The sequence below is a fragment of the Acromyrmex echinatior genome, chromosome 4 (assembly GCF_024713525.1).
Source record: "Acromyrmex echinatior isolate Ae372 chromosome 4, ASM2471352v2, whole genome shotgun sequence".
Lineage (NCBI taxonomy): Eukaryota > Metazoa > Arthropoda > Insecta > Hymenoptera > Formicidae > Acromyrmex > Acromyrmex echinatior.
In genome coordinates this window covers 698,278-718,808 of record NC_141855.1, presented here as the reverse complement: position 1 = coordinate 718,808, position 20,531 = coordinate 698,278, and the positions used below count along the sequence as shown (strand labels likewise).

General features: G+C 32.6%; 1 protein-coding gene across 5 annotated transcripts in view; it reads right to left on the bottom strand.

The window, feature by feature from the left end:
- The window catches only part of Dh31-R (Diuretic hormone 31 Receptor), a 116,567-nt gene extending 97,052 nt beyond the window's left edge, over positions 1–19,515 (bottom strand). For 3 of the 5 annotated variants that reach the window (XR_015545001.1, XM_011058599.2, XM_011058603.2), the window contains exons 1-3: positions 19,099–19,515; positions 6,194–6,270; positions 161–281 (exon numbers count right to left, since the gene is read on the bottom strand). Coding sequence is in view for 3 of the 5 variants with exons in the window: in XM_011058599.2 (XP_011056901.1) it covers positions 161–281; positions 6,194–6,211 (139 nt within the window). In the remaining 2 variants the exon portion in view is untranslated. Of the gene's footprint in view, positions 1–160; positions 282–6,193; positions 6,271–18,384; positions 18,479–19,098 lie in introns of those variants that run through there. The other 2 variants (XM_011058600.2, XM_087405913.1) reach the window with 2 other exon arrangements.
- Positions 19,516–20,531: the final 1,016 nt, after the last annotated feature.

The following is a 20,531-nucleotide window of genomic DNA, read 5'->3' as shown; positions in this document are numbered from 1 at the left end:
TTAAGTACCGAGATAAAGCAAATAGACCTGATAAAGTACGCGACATGTCGCATTGCAAACAATAAAGAAGCATTGCATGTGTTTTCTGCACAATTTTACTCGCCATTTTTACTATTCGATATAGTCAATTTCACTTATTTTCAAACATGAAATACTTTACCCATCGGCGGCAGCGTCGTATTCGCGGCTTTCAGCTTCATGCATTCTTGCTCACGTTCCAACAGAATTCGACGAAGTTCCTCGTCGAGTAGCGTGCTACCCACCGTTGTGTTTCCCGGCATCTGTTCGGCAAACAACGCGTGGAATATTAATGAATTGCAGTCGCAAAAGTAAGATAAGTTATAAACGTCCGGTACACGTTACGGCATAATTTGACTCTGTAACGTACGGCTATTTAATATGCGTCACAATCTACAACTACGATAGAAACATGAATGTAGCTTTCGTTAATATTTTACGTTAAAACCTTTCCTAGAAAGAAAGTACTAAGAACATTATTATATCAAGATACTTTAATTTTATATATCATAATAAAAAAAAAATGAATTTGAACTTTGATAATAGATATTATCTCAAAACACCTCAATATAATATATTAGTTTCTAAAAATAGTTCCTTAAGCTTAAGATCGATTTTATACATCAAAAGCATTGGAATCTTCAGGAACATAAAATATGACAGAACTTTGCACAAAAAATATCTCTATATTGAAATTATAAAATTGACATTCCGCGCTTTATTGTCCCGAGCTACTTCTATATTTTCACTACATTCCAAATATTTTCTGCATTCGCGTTCGACTGTATTAGCTCCCGATATTTATCTCAACATCGACAATTTGTCGATTATTCGCTTCGAAAGTCATCGCTTCAATTTTATTGCGCAAAGCATGACTACAGTGAAACTTTGCAGAATGGATATAAATCGTCGCCGTTAGAGATTTCAACGCATTATTGAGGAAATCGTTTCATTGGACTACAATATGACCCGTAATAACTTTATTGCATAGAAATGAACGTTGTTGCATCCGGTCGAGGTGTCGCGACATGAAATAATGAAGCGGAACGTTTTATGACAAAGCCGCTTTACCGTGAACGCTAAGCGAAGAAGCTCTCGATTCTCTGCACAGTCTCGGGATATTCGCAAAATTTTGTCATACCAATGATCATTATACATTGTAGTTTAGATATTAATTATTCCTGAATATGCGTCAAAAGAAATCGTTTGTGACACAAACATTAATTTATGATAGAAAGTATATTTTTTAAATACGATTTTCTGTGAAACATACTTTTTATATATTGATATTAAAAAATTGAGATTATGTAAAATGCTCAAATTATAGTTACTTTAATTAACTTATATTAAAAAAAAATACTTATATAAAAAAATACAACGTCTGTGTGTGTGTGTGTGTGTGTGTGTGTGTGTGATATAAATTTTATGTATAATTCTTCTTTTATGTATAATCTATAAACTTTTGATTTTCATCTCATTTTCACAAGAATAAAATTCATATTGTACACGTAATTACTAGTATTGTTATAGCTTGAGGTGCACTCAACATAAAAACGAATTATTGGCACGCTTCAGGACGTCGTAAATAAGCGTGCAGTGCCCAGCTGACAGACGTTATCGGCTTTGCAATGCGTACATTTATTATCTAGTCAACAAAACTCCATTTATTCATTAATTAGTTAGTTGTACGGTAATGCCATGTATACCTGAATATCATATACGGATTACATTGCGAGCAGATCTCGATGAACAAAAACTCTTACTTATTTCCAACGAATAATTTATTTTATCAGAGTATAATCATTGACATATACAATTTCATACATTCTTCAATTTATATACATTCTTTATAAAATAAGATAAAAATAAAACATTTACATTGTTTAGATTATATATATGTATTATAATATAATTTTAATCTCATTAAATATTGTTCGCAAATAATGCATTATCTAAAATAAATTTATATTAGTAGAGAAACATTTAGTATTGCACGATTAAAATTATTTTAATGAAAAAATATAATGAAAAATTCAGTTCGCTATAAAAATATCAAATATTTTCTATGAAAACAGAACGTTAAATCTCTGCCGGGAACATGTATTTTTAATGTAATTTTTCTTCTATCACTGCGTTTGTGATTATAAACTGTCCGTAAACCATTTCCAAACCGCGTTCAATAAATACGAACGGCAAATATCGATAATTATTCGGGAAAAATCGACGATTCCCATATCTCATAAATGTGACATGGTTCTCCTAAATCAAACAGAGCGGTAAATAGCGAACCGTCAATTAACATTCAATTAAACACATTCATGTGCCAGAAGATTCGTATGCATTTACATTTCACTGAAATTTCACGCCACGCCAAAAAAGCACGTGTATATACCTAGATCACTGGTATTTTTATGGTAGTAATTCCATACCACCTGAATGAAACAAGATATTCATGCGATATAAAAACCCGGCTCACTTTAAAATTGATGCAAAGTAAAATAAGATATAAGTGCGCGTTAATGGTTTTAATGTAAGTGACTGAAAAACATTTGAATACAAAAGTATTTTCACACAGCAATTAAAAGCGTTTTATTGAATGTTTTCGACCAATTTATAAAGCATTATTGTTAACGAACTGAGTTCTAAAAGAGATCGAGCATGCACAATCCTCGTGTGCCATCACATTTTACATATCATATCTTTTGTTACAATAGAAAATTAAATTACAATAGAAAACATACATCATTGTCTGCATTTTTGGTAATTGAAATGCGTACGATGGGGGGAAGAGAATAGTAATTGAAAAACCAAAGTAAAACGAAAATAAAATTGAATGAGATCAAAACCGAAAGTAACAAGATTTCGATGTTCAATTATGGAACAGGCTTTTCTATTTTAACACTGGTACAGTCGTCTCGCTAACTCAATGCCGAGGCAATCACGTTTTTTTTTTTTAAAAAAAAACCTTAACCCATATTTCTTCACCACACACATGTCGCGTTAAATATAGTTGATCCATTCTGAGTTTTATTTGAATGAATATCAAATAACCGTGTCTAACAAGTGACTTTTGTCAGTCATTCGTATTTCTAATCGTATATTTAACACAAAATATTTTTGTTTAATTTTTATCTCCCGATAATATCGATATCAACATTACAAGCTAATCATCAATTTCAAAAAGTCGCGAGCTTCAAACTTAAATAATTAACACTAATTGGTAAAAAAATAAGTCTTTGTTTTGCTGTGCTTCGAAATAAATAGCGAGTATAAATTGCAAGGAATAAATTGCTCTTAAGAAGTCAGTAGTATAAGAGTTTTTATATGTGCAGTAAATAAGAATTATCGTTAGTTGCAGCATGTGGAGGAATGTGTGCTCTAAGAGATCACGCTCTTATCTTACGTCAACGCGCTATCTAGTTTATAGGTAATTCACAATATAATGCTATGTGCACGCTAACTAGCAAGCACTACTGCTAAAAATTGACCGTTGCTTTTAGCAGTGATGCTCGTAATAATAAAGACATATATGTATATGTATGCATATAGGACACGCCCGTAAAGTTGCCATCAAGCCGCAGTAATGTAGCTTTCATAAAATAGCTGCGTTTCTTTTAAATTTCACGCTAGAAAGCGCATAAATACTGCTGCATAAGCTCAGAAGAAATGAACAAATGATAAATTACAAAAATGGCATATTAATCAAGTAAACATAAAATCATATAATACAAAGGCAGTTTCTTCTGTGCATGAATGATATATAATATTAAATTTTAGATTTGCCATTTATGTAGGATAACGAAAACATACTACAATAAACGAGATAAATTTTCTATTAAGTGCTTTCGTAAAATCTCTTGTTTTAATGAGCAAAGTATACTATTGCTCCATCTACTGGTACATGTATAACCGTGATTTATCGTTTTCCGCTTGCGTTATTCAGTTTATAAATGAATAAAATTCCAATTTAAAGTCCGTCGGTATATGCTTTAAGCTAAACTCTTTTTATATAAATGAATAATAGACAGTATTGCACGATAAATTAATTAAAGTTCGGATTCAGATAGCATTGTAATTTAAAAATATTTAGAATAAATAATCAATCCAAACAGTTTTACTAAATTAATAATTTACTAAACTTCAATTTTTTAATAATCCGAGATGTTTTTCTATCATGAAAAATTTCAAATTGGTTAATCTCGAGATACATTTCAATCAAATTATTTCAGGAACAATTTTTGTTGGCAAACAAAAATGAAAAATATCTATTATTTTAAGCATGATAAGTAAGTAATTTTTATTAATATTATATAAAATTATACCAAAATATTTAAAAATAAATTTCATTTTCTAAATGTTAAAAATTGTTACTTAAAGTAGCATTGCTTTGATTGTCCAAGAAATAAAGATACGGAAATAAATTCTATTTTTCTAATTCAGATGCACATCAAATTTCATTTATTTTTATAAGCTAGATCCAGCTTCGTGAAATTGTCCATAAGTCTCATAATTTAGAAAAAAAAAATAAGAACGGATAAACGGTTGTTTTTATAATAAATGATCTAATGGATGTTTCCAACGCGGCAAAGTTCGTGCAATATTAAAGTGCAATTACTAATATTATAGTGTAGTGGCGATTCAAGGTCGTACTATTTTTTGCGAGCAATCCTTCAGTATAATACTTGCGTCATTATATAATTTGCATAACAAATGACAATTCGTGGTATAAATAAATATTTATGTAATAGAGTAGTAACACTTTCGTGAAAAAGAGATAATGTTAATGTACCGACAAGTTTAATGCAACCGAGCTCGACTTCCGTTGTCGTTCAAGGAAATGTCAGATCTATCTTCACATCCTCGTTCTTGTCGATCGTTTTCAAGATCTCACATTGTTGAGTTGCTGATTGATGACTACCTTCGATTCGAGGGTTCGCGAGAGGATTCCCTACTGAATGATAGAAGGAGGAGGAAAGGGGAATATCGGTTAATCGACCACGTCTGAAAGCCGATTTGATACGATGGAGTACATTGACATAATGGATTATTTCTAGCTTCATTATATTGACAAATGACGATGAAATATTAAAAAGAATCCGAAAAGAATTAGAACGAGTTCAACAGTATAATTTCTTAAAAACCAAAGAGATTTTTCAATCAATTTAGAATTTTCTTCTTTCAATTGTATTATGTTTAGCGATAATTCTAGAAATATTAACTTCAAAAAAGTATATTCACGTGCTAACCTGAGAGATTTTTCAGCCGATTTAGAATTTTCTTTCCTAGATTATATTAAATTTATCAACAATTTAATTCTAGAAATATCGAACTCAGAAAAGTATATCCACATGCATTTCATGATTATTACGTATTTTATTGTAAGATCGCATCAATAGATATAAAGATTTGAAAAATTTGTAAAAAAATATCTATCCTTACATATAGTTATTCTTCATATTCTTTAAATCATTCTATTTTAGAACATTTTATTCTGAATTTATATAATGTAGGTTATATAAACATTTTAGAAATTTAAAGTGAAATAACGGAAGATCATGAGTGACATCAAAGTTTCAGTGCTTTATTTACGATAGAACCGCGAGAACAAAGAAATGCTTTAAATAAACTGTTTAAAATGCTGAAACATAAAACTTGTCTTGTATATAAAAAGGTGTTGACTCTTAAGTGTATTAACTAAAATTTTCATTATCCTTTCATACATTATAAACTTTAAAATTTTTTAATTATTCTCCAAGTATTCTATATAAATATATCTCTTATATAAAGTTACTCTTATATAAAGTTAGAATAGAACGATAATTATTTTTCTTACACATAAAAAATTTGGAGGCTCGTTAAAACTTCTAGCAAACGTATATATTTGGATACGTTATTTTGTATAAATTTCAGCCATGCAATCACGATAGTAGAAAATCGTATTAAATTTTCCATAACAAGCTTTCATGTTCATTTTGAGAAAAATGCAGAAGGACTTTAGAAATACGATGAAAGTTGTTTGCATAAAATAAATGCACATCATTTCTGTCTTGCTTGATAAAATCTGATAATTTGTACATTTTCATGCAGGCAAAGAATAAAATAATTTAAGTATGCATCTTAAAATCAGAGTTTCAAAATTTTGAATTTAAATTTTACAAAGAGAATAAAGACTTACCTCAGTTTGCGTCTCCATGATTGATGTTTTTGACAAGTTACAAGAATGAAATTGTCAATGTCCGAACCACACTAGATCTGAAACAGAAACAAATACCGATGATAAATTTGAAGTCTTGACACACAAAGAAAACATATATACATATATTTTATAGATTATTTTTAAAACATTTTATCTTTTAAAAAATCTCCATACTCAGTATATTTTTAATATTTTAAAAAGTCATTTCTTATAACAATATTTTTTATTTCAATTTAAATATAGGATATACAATAAAAATGACTTTATGCTAAACGAAAGACCTAATGACGTCAGGCTGAAGTGATAAATGTAGCGCGATATATACGATCTGTAGAAAAAAGCGACCGCGTTACGTAATCGTCATGTATGTGTGTGTGTTTGTGATTTCATATATTTATTTTAAGAAAAATGCAAATTGACTTTGAGTCGAATATTTCTTTTCGAATTCGATATGCGGGACGAAAATGATTTCTGTCCTAATTTCTACCTCAGTTACCATCGAATCGATATTTTCGCGTCCAATTTTACACCTCCACAACTATTCACGTTTGTCCCAGTCCCTATATATCTACGTCAGAACAAATCGATTCAATTTCCATTCTATTGAGATCAGCAGGTGGTAGAGAGCTTTTCTGCAGAAAGAAACTAATCGTAAGTCTTCGATGAAACCATTTTACGCGATCTACTGCGAAGGTCAGAACGCGATTGATAGCTCTCGTCATCGTTGATTGGTAAGAGACTGATCGCTTTTCGCAACCCTGGCAACGAGCCAATTATTTGGAGCTTATTGAAGTCGTGGATGGCACGACATAAATTTTAATCGATAAAAAGCAAGGTTCTTTCAGAACCTAACAAAATGCTGAAAGAAAATTGTCAATGCGAAATATGATGTGCCATCTTTGTGAAATGAATCAACCATTATGAAAACAATCAAACGGCATCATGTTATATAACATATAATAACAATAACATAATATTAATAAAAATAAATATAAAACGCATAAAAAGTAATAAAAAAAAATCTATTCATTAAATTTATTCTGCAAGCTTTCAAACGTTTAAGAAATCGTCACAATGATTGTAAAAGAAATTCAAGTATATTATTTGTATTTTTGTAAAGAAGAAATTTTAAACATTTTGCAGTATCTAAAATACAGTGAATTTTTCGGAGTATATCTATCGTGTCGTACACGTTGTTATTACATATTCTATTCGTGTTTCCAAGCGTTCAGTAGTTTTGATTTCGTCGTGTACCAAAGCACGAGAAACTGTGGCTTTTCGCACGTTATCTGGAGTCCGGCCAACTCCTACGCATTAACGATCCACGACTTTCGACATGAATCTATCTCTAACTGACATCCTGTATCCGTACAACTACGCGTATCCGAATAAGATCATGCAAGAACCGACTAATAGACCGTAGCGCTCGTGGAGTTTGCTCAACGATGATGCAATCATCGTGAAGCCCTGAAATTCCCTTTATCTGATCATTATTAAATTACCAGTCATTGAACTTTTAATTAATTGCGGACAACAAAATAGCAAAACGTGGCACAATCCTGCGCAATACCTTTGATTGTTGAAGCGTTAAAAATTTAAATTATTCTGCCACATATTAATCATTATATTATAGAGGGAAGTTTAGGAATATAAATCCATTATGTTTTCGACATATTAAATTAAGTGACTTTGTATTCACTGCGCTTACGCTTTGAATTGTTATACATGTACGTTTCAAAAATATAAATCTGAATTACATGACTGTCATAAACACACATACACACACACACACACACACACACACACAAAAGTTTTCGTGTTATTTCGAAAAACATTGCTGTCTCGACTGTCTATCTTGTCTGATATTTCTAGCTTTTCTCCTGCAAGTTACGTCTCTTTGCGCAAAATTGCAGGTTGGAATCAAGTCAGCGGATACGCGGACCAAAAAAAATCTCTTTCAAAATAGAGAATTCCATAAGGAATTCTCAGGAAGTATTCTCGATTCTTTCCATTTGATAACCTAGTTTGCGAATCTTATGGTCGAAACGCCACGCATTTGGCTGCATATATCTGTGAAAATAGAATTTACGACGATGGCAGTTAGCCAACAAATCATTCCAGCCTAAGCGCGTGGTCCACCAGTATCGATCTCCCTTGCTCGGCTAAGTCCATGGACATGTAAACACACAAATTAAATTAGACGTGCCGTTAAATTGCTTGAAAGCTTGCGAACGGAGTCGGAAGGATCGCAAGACGAGCTATTTTTGTAATCGCCACGGTCGACATCGTTAATGCAGTTTGCCATTCATGGAGCATTTGGATACGAGTCGAATATATGGCGCTCGATTATCCCTATTAAATCTAGAACACACACCTTCCGGAAAATTTTGAAAACACACACCATGAATCTGGAAGACTTACTATAACTTTAATAGGCTGTAACTTTGGCTCAGATTAATATTTTTTAAATTCTCTTTTTTTTTATTTTGAAGATTTGGGGATTTAGGGATATAGGCTGTCAAAAAGTTTTATATTATTAAGTTATAAAATAAAACTGTCTGTTTTCTTTTTTTCGTGTACGGAGCAAGCGAAATTTCGATTGGGGAGATCCATTTTATATGTTCTAGAGTTAATCACAGTGTCACTGATAGTCACACCATTTTGCCAGGCTACCATCGTAACATGAACGCTACATGTTATCGTTTGCTAAAAGTATCAAGAAGTTTATTTACAAAGTGGCAACGGATTTCTAGAGGCAACGGATATGCTTTTCAACAAAGTGCAACAAAGTAAAAAAAAGAACGATCATTTACGTGCACTGATAGTAGCGAAGTTATTTGATCCTCAGAAAAGTTGGAAGGTTTTAGCGAATTGAGCTTCAAGAGCATCAATGGATAATGCATTATTCTGCCCATATTGGATTATCCAACCAAAGGTTTAGTTTAAACTGATCAATCTTGATTTAAATTTAATCCAATTCCTATAGTTGAATTGCCGTAATATTTATTTATTAAGAAAACTAGCTACAAATTGTCGGATCCTTGCAATCAAAGCAATCGTCAAGGAAGATCAGTCAAATTGGAGCGTCGCGACGACAACATTCGATGTGTATCTCTATTCAGAACACTCTATAACAATACACTGCGAAAGCTGATGTAGTTCGAACGTACATGGCTAACCGCGCTGCAACGAGATCCCTTGAATGACAATTACTAACGGAAGCCCTTCGGCACTTTGCCGTAAGAGTTATTCACTAACTCCCATTCTGCAATTCACACTACCAATGTTTCGAGGAAAGACGTCTCTCGTTTGTTGTACGAATATTCATCGAGGAAACAGCGATGCCATTAATACATCTCGCTAACATAAATACCTTATATCACGAACATTCAAATAGACACGATATGGTACATGATTGTTGCTTCAAAAGCTATGTTGATGGCTACGCCAAAATATTAATTTTAGCTTTTCTACGTCAGAAATTGTGCAAATTACACAAGCAGATTGCTTGTGTTAGAGAAATTGTTCACATTACGTAACACATACTTGCGGTAATTAAAATATTTCATCTAAAATATAAATTCCAGAGAGAAACAGTGTCTTTGTGTTTCTTATTTGTATAACAGAAACAGTCATTACAATAATGATTATCGTATTAATGTTTACAATAATAAAAAAATTTTGTCCTAAAAGATGCAATAGTGCATTCTTTACATACTAAATATTCCCGTTTGAATATTTCAAAATAGTAATAAGTAAAATAAAGAAAGCATATCCGTTTTTAAAATATACAGCACAAGAGCAAGTTCCTAATAGATGTGATATTACACATGTGGTTGTTGTTTCAAAAATAACATCGTTGATGGCTACATAGAAATTTTAATTTTTGCATTCCTACGTCAGAAGTTGTGCAAAATGTATGAGCAGATTGTTTAAGTTAGAGAAATTGTTCATTTTACGTAGCACACATTCATGGTAATTGAAATATTTCAGTCAAAATAAAATACCAAAGAGAAATAAAATATCTTTGTGTTTTTTTTTCACATGCCAGATTAAAAACAATCATTGCAATAATGACTATCGTATTATTGTAATGCTTACAATAATAAAAAATTTTGTCGCAAAATATACAATGCAATGGCGCTTTTTTTGTGTACAAAATATGTTTGTATATTTTAAAATATTAAAATTCGTGTAAAAAATAAAGGAAATATTCCACTTTTTAAAGCAGGAGAAAGAAACCGAGCTAATTCTACTTTGATAAATTCATAATAATAATTAAGTAATGACATATAATGCACTGTTCAATAAAAAAAGATTTTTTCGAATACTGGAACAAGATTAGTCATTTCTTATAATTTTTTAGATACTGAATACGAATCAAGTCGCAATTTTTAAAAATTATTAGGAATTTAGATCGGCAATTTAATTTATAGAAAAAGAGAAAAGGCTATTTTTATATATTTTGTCATATTATTAGGTGTTGGAATTAATTCGTAGCGTTTTTTAATGAAAGAATGTTATTTATTTCACATGAGCATTAAAAAATACATTAATGAAAGTACTTCCCATCACTTGTAAAACGCTACGAATTAATTCCAACACCTAATATAACTACGATATGTGACTAGGAAAGTTCTATTTCAATCAAAATTTATCAGAACTTTCAACCTTCAAAAGGATTTTTTTAGTATCTGCTATAGTTAATAAAATATTCATAGTTAAATATGGGATCTATTACGGAAGAGCTGTGAATTCAATCATTGATGATTTAACAAATAGCTTTCAACTATATTTATTTAATAACATTACAATCCGAAGCGCCACTACGGTCTAAGTATTAAGATGTTGAACTAATATATATATTTTATTCAAACGAATGAATTAATTTCAGAAATAATAATTACGTGTCGATATGGTTGTCGACATTAACGCAATTAATCTGAAATGTAATAATCCCCCCAAAATTCCCCAAATTAATCTTAAAAAACTGTAATAAACTTATTGCGAAAAAATATTGCCTCGGCCGGGAGTCGAACCCGGATCTCTTGCATTCCGTGCGAGCGTCCTGAGCCTTTAGACTACCGAGACCTTAGCAATAATTTTTCGCAATAACCGATATGTATCGAGAGTAACGCATTATTTCAGCGTTAATGTCGACAACCATATCGACACGTAATTATTATTTCTGAAATTAATTCATTCGTTTGAATAAAATATATATATTAGTTCAACATCTTAATACTTAGACCGTAGTGGCGCTTCGGATTGTAATGTTATTTAATATAAACGGTCTTGTTTCCTATCTTATTGGTTATATTTATTTAAAATCTCTTTTCTGCCGTTTAATATAAATCCAACGTCAAAATTGACAAATTCAAAATTATAGACTCAATATAACGAATGTCAAAACTTGAGAACCATCCAAATTGTTGCAAAATGTATAGATGTCATAATTTTGTTCAATTTGACATCAGCGGCCTAAAAATCTTTACGTTCAATTAAACATAATTGAAAGCTATTTGATAAATTGTCAATGATCTAATTAACCTTTCCACAATAAACTCCATATTAACCATAAATATTTTATTAATCATCAAGCCGATACTAAAAAATTTTTTGAGGATTGAAAGTCCTAACAATATAATACTTAATTGCAATAAAACTTCTCCAACATGTTCTTTTTTGTAAAATGAATTGCAAATTTCTCCAAATTCTGATGGAACAATTTGAAAATCAGATTCGTATTCAGCGTCTAAGAAACTACAGGGAATGAGTCACGTTCTGGTGTCTTTTTGTTGAATAGATAATAATAATTACGATAATAATAAAAAAAATAATAATAGATAAAATTATAAAATACGATATAATATAATGATAATCCGATTGATCAATAAAGATTAAAACGTGACACTGTTTAAAATAAGTATAACTGATGGGAAACGATAAATGTATTTCTCGCTCTTGCGCGATACATTTCGCGCCGTAAAGAAAATTTCACTAGAGCTGTTCGACTGGATTGATACGATTCGCGTGCAAATACATATTCAGAATACAAACGTATCATGTCTATGCACCGTTATATACAAGTATCATACGGCAATCGTATCAGAACTCAATTTGTGTGGTATGCTGTCTCCTACATATTTACTCTGACTCCATTTGGGTTAAATTCTAGACACATATCAGGGAATACACAAAAGCCATGCTGTGAGAAACATACTATTTGCTATAAACTGTAATAATATTGATCATAATACAAATGTATGGTATAATTCATATTATACGTAATATTAATTGTTGCCATATAAGTGTTGTCGTTTTCACGAAAAAGAAAAATGTGTTGAATTACGGATTAAAAGTAATTACAACAGTGATTCGACGACGCGGTCATTCAATTAATGTACTCTTCGATATATTTCATTGCATATACTGTCAAAATCATTTAACGTGATTTAAAAAAGCATTCATGCAATTCGATATCAATATGAAATTGCAGTAAATATTTTATGTAATGTATTAAATTGTCGAATTCGTTTCACGCAAATATTTAACAAGAGATAAATAGTCTTCGAAAATCTATTTCAAAAATCTTAGAAAATATATTTTTGAATAATTATTTCATTTACATGTAAATGTATTCTTATAAAAAAAAAAAACATTTTAATATATCGCAAAGAGCATATTGCGAAACTAAATATGAAAAGCAAAACTGCTAAATCTAACCAGGAATAAGTAAATATGCAAATATTATGTGTACAAGTCAAATATGCAAAAATATGTACTTATAAGTGAAGTATGAAAAACTATCATTCAATATACAGAGTTAAAAAACGTATACTTAAAACGCATTTGTATTTATTCATTACCTTTGTCACACACGAAAACGAAATACAAATAAATATTCATCAGTATATTCAATCCGTACTACATTGCAGCAGGGAGAAATACGATAGAAGATTGTTTTTTTATTCTATTTAAAAAAACGGTCTAAAAAAGAAACATAAAGCTTTCGAATAATTCATGGGAATAAAGTCAAAAATACTGTCGCGTACCAAGTTAATTATCTAGAAAAAAGAAATGAAACACGTGGAAATCATAGTTTTACCTTTCTCTATATATTGTATCAGAATTATGCGCGATAACTTATTTTCGATTGTCACTTCGATATTGTTCGACGTACGCAACTATCACGAGCTACCGAACAATATTAGGTTTTTCGCTTTTACGACTCGACAGGCTACAGGGTATAATGTTCATTTATATAGGTATACACGTGAGCGAACGTACGTTCGCGAAGAGCGAAGACCGAAGAGGAGGCCGAGAAGGAAGGTCACTCGATAATGCTCTCGACGACGTGGCCATTAACCGTGCAGAGCAGAAGAGGGATGAGAGACGAGGAACGAGGTATAGAGAAGCATGTATTCCCTTACGCTCGCTCGCTCCGCTCGGATGCACGCCCTGTAAGGCATCAGACGTCCTACATCTATCACATCATCGGTCGAAGGTCCTTCCGATACACGCGATAGGCCCATCGATATAAATGGATTTGAGCTAGTCGCGCGCACGACATTACGAGGAAAAAGTAGACTAGACGAGACGAGACGAGACGAGACGAGACGGCGACGACGGCGATGGCGATGACGGTGAAAATCTTCAGAAAATTTGATCTCGCTTTTTGCTTTTGTTCATTCTGTTTTTGTTCATTGTCGAGAGATAAATGACAGTTTCTCTGTCTTTCTCTATACGTCTCTTTTTCTTTCTCTCTCTCCCGCGAACATAAACTGTACGCGCGCACATGTAAGCATATGTCACAGCGCGCGTAAAGCGTCGATCGTAAAATATGAGCGACCATATTTTACCTATCTTGCGAAGGCATTACGAACGCAATTGCGCGGAACTATTCTAACACCTCTGGAATATTTTATATGCAAGTATATAATGCAGATACTTTTGGTCAAAAGTCATCGTTTAAAACATCGATCAATGTTCGCGGAAGCGAATGAAAGTATATCGACAAATATTTGGACACTATTTGCGTATAATATGAAATATAGCAATAAATTTATTGATTGTTAAAAATACATTTTTGCTAAATCAAAAAGTCATGGTTAAATCGTGCTTTTTTTTTATTAATATATGTAAATATATCCACGCGACGTATTATAAGAAACATTAAAAATAGCAAGAGTTAAAATAAGAAAGTGCTCGCATCTATTTTAGAACTTTTTCACAAATTGTTGAATCATGAAAAACAATATAAAGTCAGATTTCTGTTATTTCATTATATCATCAAAACAAATTATCAATTATAAAAATATCACTTTAAGCAATGTAATGTTATCTAATACGTTTAGAATTTCGATATTATCTAATTAGATTTGCTTGTTTAATTTACCGCGTGATGCGTTTTATTCAATTACCGGCAATAAATTGATTTCCCGTTAACTATTCATTGAATATTCATCGCAACAAGAAATACATCGTAGAAATATCAAAAAAATTGCTCGTCAATTATTCATGCCAAATAATACATACAATATTACAATTGAATTGAAGATGGATGCAATCCATCTTAACGCTGACATGTTTGTTACTGGTAAGATGAATTGTCACCTTACATCCCATTCAAACATAATATTATTCGTCTCCGAGTTTGTCGAATTAAAAATTATCCCGTATTAAGGCAACTGACACAAAAATGCATACCTATTATTATTGCCGTTCTGATAAAACCAAATTAAGAATGCGCGACGTTCTGTTAACGCTCCTGATAACTCATTCTCCCTATACCTTCTCTCTTTCTCTGTCTCTCTTTGTCTCTGTCCTGGTCTCTCTGAGCGATAGTTCATCGTTAGACAAATTTATCGAGTTAAGACGCGACATATAGTGCTCGAGCACCTAACTGCATCGTAAATTAGACGAAAATGCCGCTTTCGCGCACTCTCTCTCTCTCTCTCTCTCTCTCTCTCTCTCTCTCTCCCTCCCCCTCCCCCTCCCACTTCCTTCCTCTTTCCCTTTCTGCACAATGAACGTTCCTTCGCAAAACTGATAAATACGTGCATATGTATGACAGCTATATAGCTAATTGTAAGTTCAAACTGAGTTATTCACTTGGGAATCGTGCTTGTAACAAAGTTTCTTGAAATAGTATAAATCGACTTCTTTTAGTTCTAGGTACTTTCCAAATAGACTTTTTGCATTTCAAATAAGGTAAGTGTATATTCAAACTATAGGTGGCCAAAGGAAAGAAAAGAAAAACTAAGAAAGATGTAAAAAGTGTGAAAAGCTAAAATGCATAGCATAGAGAAAACAAAGCGTCTGTTTAATATCCACCATGTTGTTTGCATGCTTGAATATTTAAATTCTTAATACACTTTTTAATACAATTAGTACGAAGCCAAGTTATCTAATTTATATGCGTGAATCTTATTAGAATGCTACTTCTTTCTTTAAAGCGGACATATATATATATATATATATATAGCTAAGAAATGCAATTAATTGGAACAGGAAACTTGCGAACAAGAATTCATTTTACGAAATTGAATTTGTAATTGACATGAAGAATTAGATTGAAATTGTCTGAATTTTCTATCCTTTCCCGCTCTCGACACTATCTACTATCATCACAAAGAATTAGACAAATAATCACTTCAATTTTTTGTTATGCAAAATGCACAAGAATTAAATGTCCAATTTTATTATTAAATATCCAATTTGTAATAAATGTAATTTTATTCTAATTTATTTTAATTATTATTAAAAAGATAAATCAAACAATTCCGTTATATAAAAGAACTGAAATAAATAAAAAACAATTGGAGAAAAATAAAAAAAATTCAAAACTTTCAAGCTAATTTTTTGAAAATTAAGAAGTTCATCTTTTCCTTTATAAATCTAACAATTTATTAATTAATTAAATTAGTAAAATAAAGTTTTACTAATTTCTTCTAATTCAACTGAGAGAATGTCTTGATGATGTATAATGAGCATCTCACTCGTGATACATAATCGCTTTACACGTTCATCTATTAAATCTACATCTCCATCAAACGGCTACAACATTTTGAAACCATCTCTCATTCATATTTAACTAGAAGGATAAACGCGATCTTCATATTACTCAGAACTTTGAATTGCATGACCAGGTAAGCGTTAAATGCACTGCTAATCAGAGACAAGGCGACCTATATTCGTATTCCGCATTTAACGCTAAATGCGGCCATCACTGATGCTGAATTTTCTTTGTCCTATATAAAGATCATATCTGCCACCGCGTTATTACGACAGATCGAAAAGTAGATAGCCATATTTAGCGCTAAATATACGGTACGAATATAAACTAAAGTGTTAAATCATGATTTATGATGCGAGCTTATTCTATATTAGCACGCTAAATATATGCAAGCATTAGATTTGGCTGGCTGAATTATATAAAAATTGATAACGTAGAGTAAAATAAGTATACAAAAGCCATCACATACGCGAAAATATATCGTATTTTCTGCAGTGATATTAAATTTGGAAAAATCACTCGCGAACAACATTTTGATTGACGACATTTTAATGAAGATCCATTTAATCTTTGGCTTTCTGTATGAATTCAGTGATTATACAATTTTAATTTTATTTTAACGTTAAAGTGCAATCTTCATATTATTTGGACGTTTTATATTTCGGAAATTCCGAAATATATGATTGCGTAAAAGCTTACATATGACATGAAATATAATATAAATTCAAATATGTTAAACGTATTCCGAATCTTAGCGAGAATTATTGCTTTGCTACGATTATTCACGTCAGGATTATCAGAGTTATGATAACAAATCTGGCTATTATGATTTTAGAAATTAATGTCTTCTAAAACAGTATCGTCGTAAAAAAAGAACTAATAACGACTCATTACACATTAAAGTTACAGCAGAGGTAAATCGTTATTTCTGAGAACTGAAAAACTGATCAGTTAATCCTTAATGATCTTGACATTTCGAATTTTTGATTATTATTAAGCTCTCTCGGTTTCTTTGTTATATAATATTATCGAAGAGACACTTTAAATTACATTATTTTAAATTGAGAAAATTTAATTTAAATTCTCAGCACATCCACATGATAATTATCGAAAGCTGGAAGGGTACATTTACGAGCTAATTTGACATGCATTTCTACAGATGTATCGCGAACGTGCAGCTATTTAATTCTGAAGAGAGAATTTATCAAAGCTCTCGGCATGCACATTGAAGGTTCGACGGATCCCATTTGTAAGTTTCGCAAACATATTTCAAGTGTTCAGCTATCTGGTTTCGAATCGAACGAATTATTTATAAGACTCCTAGAGCGTGCAGGAGTCAAGCTCTAGATAGTCTTGCATTAATGTTACAGACACATCTCAAGAGTCTGACTGTTTGGCTTCGAATTTAAATCGGAATTAACATATGGGACCTCGCAGACCCTGATAAATTCGGTCGAGGGCTCGATTCGACATGAATCTCGAATCCTACGCGAATGACGACTCTCTCGCGCGTATCTCCGAGTTGCTGCCGCCCGTATTCGCACGGTAATTGCACACTGGCTACCATTTGAATAATTTCATCCACGCGGCAAGGACACGTACTCACCAGGGACGTACGTGGCTAAACAATCCTACGCGATCTACGCCTAGTTGCCGAATGAATGCTCGCTTCTGCGGTCACCGATGACCATGTCCGCTGATATCCGCCGCGCCAGGCCATTCTCTGTGGGGCATGTCTGTTCTTGCCATCGAATGCACAAGGATATAAATGCGATCGGATCGGCAAAGTCCTCAAACGTTGCGCTGAATAACGTTCGATCGTGATTACCGCGGACGTGGCGTTGTTTCCCGGTTCGATCGAACCCGCGATTTGCTGTACTTTGAATATTAGCGCATACAGCCGTTCACCTGTGATAATCCGGTTGTACTAGCTAAGAGGAATATGTACTCAAACTCGGCGAGGCACCCCGCGGGACTTTAATTATTACCCGGAAATACTCGAGGTGGTCTTCCTTGACTTCCTAACCTTTAATCGTTCGATTAATTCATTCGCTTAGCTCGGGAGATGCAAATTTAATTTCTCGACTTTCTCTTCAAATCTTCGAAGGAGAGAGAAGGTTGTAATGTCTCCTTTATAGATGGGAATACTTACTCGTTTGTGAGATTCGTTAGCGTAAGCTTAAATCTTAAACGTTAATCCACGGTGTTTATGCGATCTTTACTAAGAACAGTGAGAACTTGGCGCGCTTCGTAGCAAACGATAATACCAACTTCGCAAATTCGGTAGCATCAGAAATAAAAAAAAAGCACTGCTCAATATTCAAAGCGAATATTAATCTCTATTCGCTTATTCGAAATTCCCTAAAACTTTTGCACTTAAAATTATATACATATTATACTCAGCGAGCGTTGAAAAGAAAAGAAACGAAGATGTTGAGTGTAAAAATTACAAGAATAGACCTTGTCGCGTTACGTAAACGATGACACAAATAGAAGATAAAACTCGTTTAAGATGAATTAATACAATTATTTCGCGCCGAGATTTCGAAGCCTCTTAGGTCAGTTCTTATGTCCAAGATCATCTTAAGCTGTCATAAATCAATCATAGAATTATCATTATAAATCAATAACATTGTCATTTTAAAACATTAAGATGGTCTTGAAATAAGAACAAAGATTATGAATACCGGCCTTAGAAATTTTTTACAACGTCCAAGTTATGGTGTCGCAAAAATCACTATTGTTCGCAAGGACGTTATCTTTCTAAAAAAAAAAGTATCATCTCGACGAATGATTAAAGGACTTTCCGTCCCAATGGAGCGGCCAAGAGGAAAAGGGCAAGATCGTATGTAGTAGAATAACGTACCTTGAGTTTTTCCGCTCGGGCGAACTTCTCGTTGTCCCGCGTTTCACGATGCGCGATACAAGCGTAATTGTCGCGGACACGTAATGATCCGTCCTTTGCTCCGTTCCTTTTTTTTCCAGATCGACGCCGACAATCGGTCCGTATATTTACGAAGTGCGTTTTGACGATATCGTGCGCGTTTACGCGTTAAAACGACGTACCTGTCCTCGCGCTCGCGCGCGCGCGCGCGCGCAAACACTCCGCCCTCGCGGTATACTCACGGCCACGTTCGTGCGAGTCTCGCCGGTCTCGCGGTGACTCGCGGCAAAGTTCAGATCGTTCAGACGGCGCGTACTCGCCCGTCCGTCCTTCGTCGTTCCGCGCTACTCTTCATTATTACGTACAGAAATAAAGAACGGCTTTAACTCTTACCGGTGATTAACAGCCGACGATTGACAGACGTTGCAACCGAATGGTAAATATACTCACAGTTCGCGTGGCACGCGGACGCGCAGCTGCTACTAAACTCCTTCTCGAGCGGGCGCGAACCAAACGTGACTCGAAGTGCGCGCGCCGCCACCGCCGAGAAACTGGCGGCAACAAATATAGTCCCCGTCGACGCGACGGCGTCGTCAACGACGACGACGACGACGCCCTCGTTGATTAAAACAACCCTAAAAGGGTTGGCCTACAAACTTCTCTCGATCAACTCTGCAGAAGATTAATAGGGGGTTGTAGCAATGTTTATGATGAAGAAACACGGAAATTATACTCAGTTGGAAAATTTGTATTAAATTTAAAACAAATTTAATATAAAGTTCACGTGTCCCGATAGACCACTTAAATTTTTTTATTAATTTAACACAAGATGAATAAGTTGGAAAGTAATAGATATTACAAAATCAATAGAAAATATTGACGCAATTTGTCAGCAAACTATGGAAGTATGGCTTTTCAGTAAAATTAATATTTATGATAAACATTAAATTAACATGTATATTTTATTCATTCATCTTAGAATTTATATTTGGAACATATTATTCTTATGTTATTTATTCTCACAATTGTGTTATTTTGATACTAAGAAATTGAATATCAATTTAATAAATATTTAAACAACGTGATTACATTTTAATAAATCAATCAGAATATATTAAAAACTCAAAACACGAAATTTTAATACTTGAGTGGATTATTTTTAACATAAATAAAATTTTTTTTACTGTATATTTTTATTATTCTTTAGTTTCGTAAAAGATAGCACAAGAATAACACAAAGCGCTGATATATCTTCTTAAACACACTCTGGAAGTCATTTTTCAATCAATAACGATTTATTTTGATTTAATGACTTGTTATTCTGTAGAACATAAAATCATAATAGATTAAAATACTAAGTAAAGATCATTTTAGGAAGAATCATAATAATGTCGATACACTTTTGACGATAATTT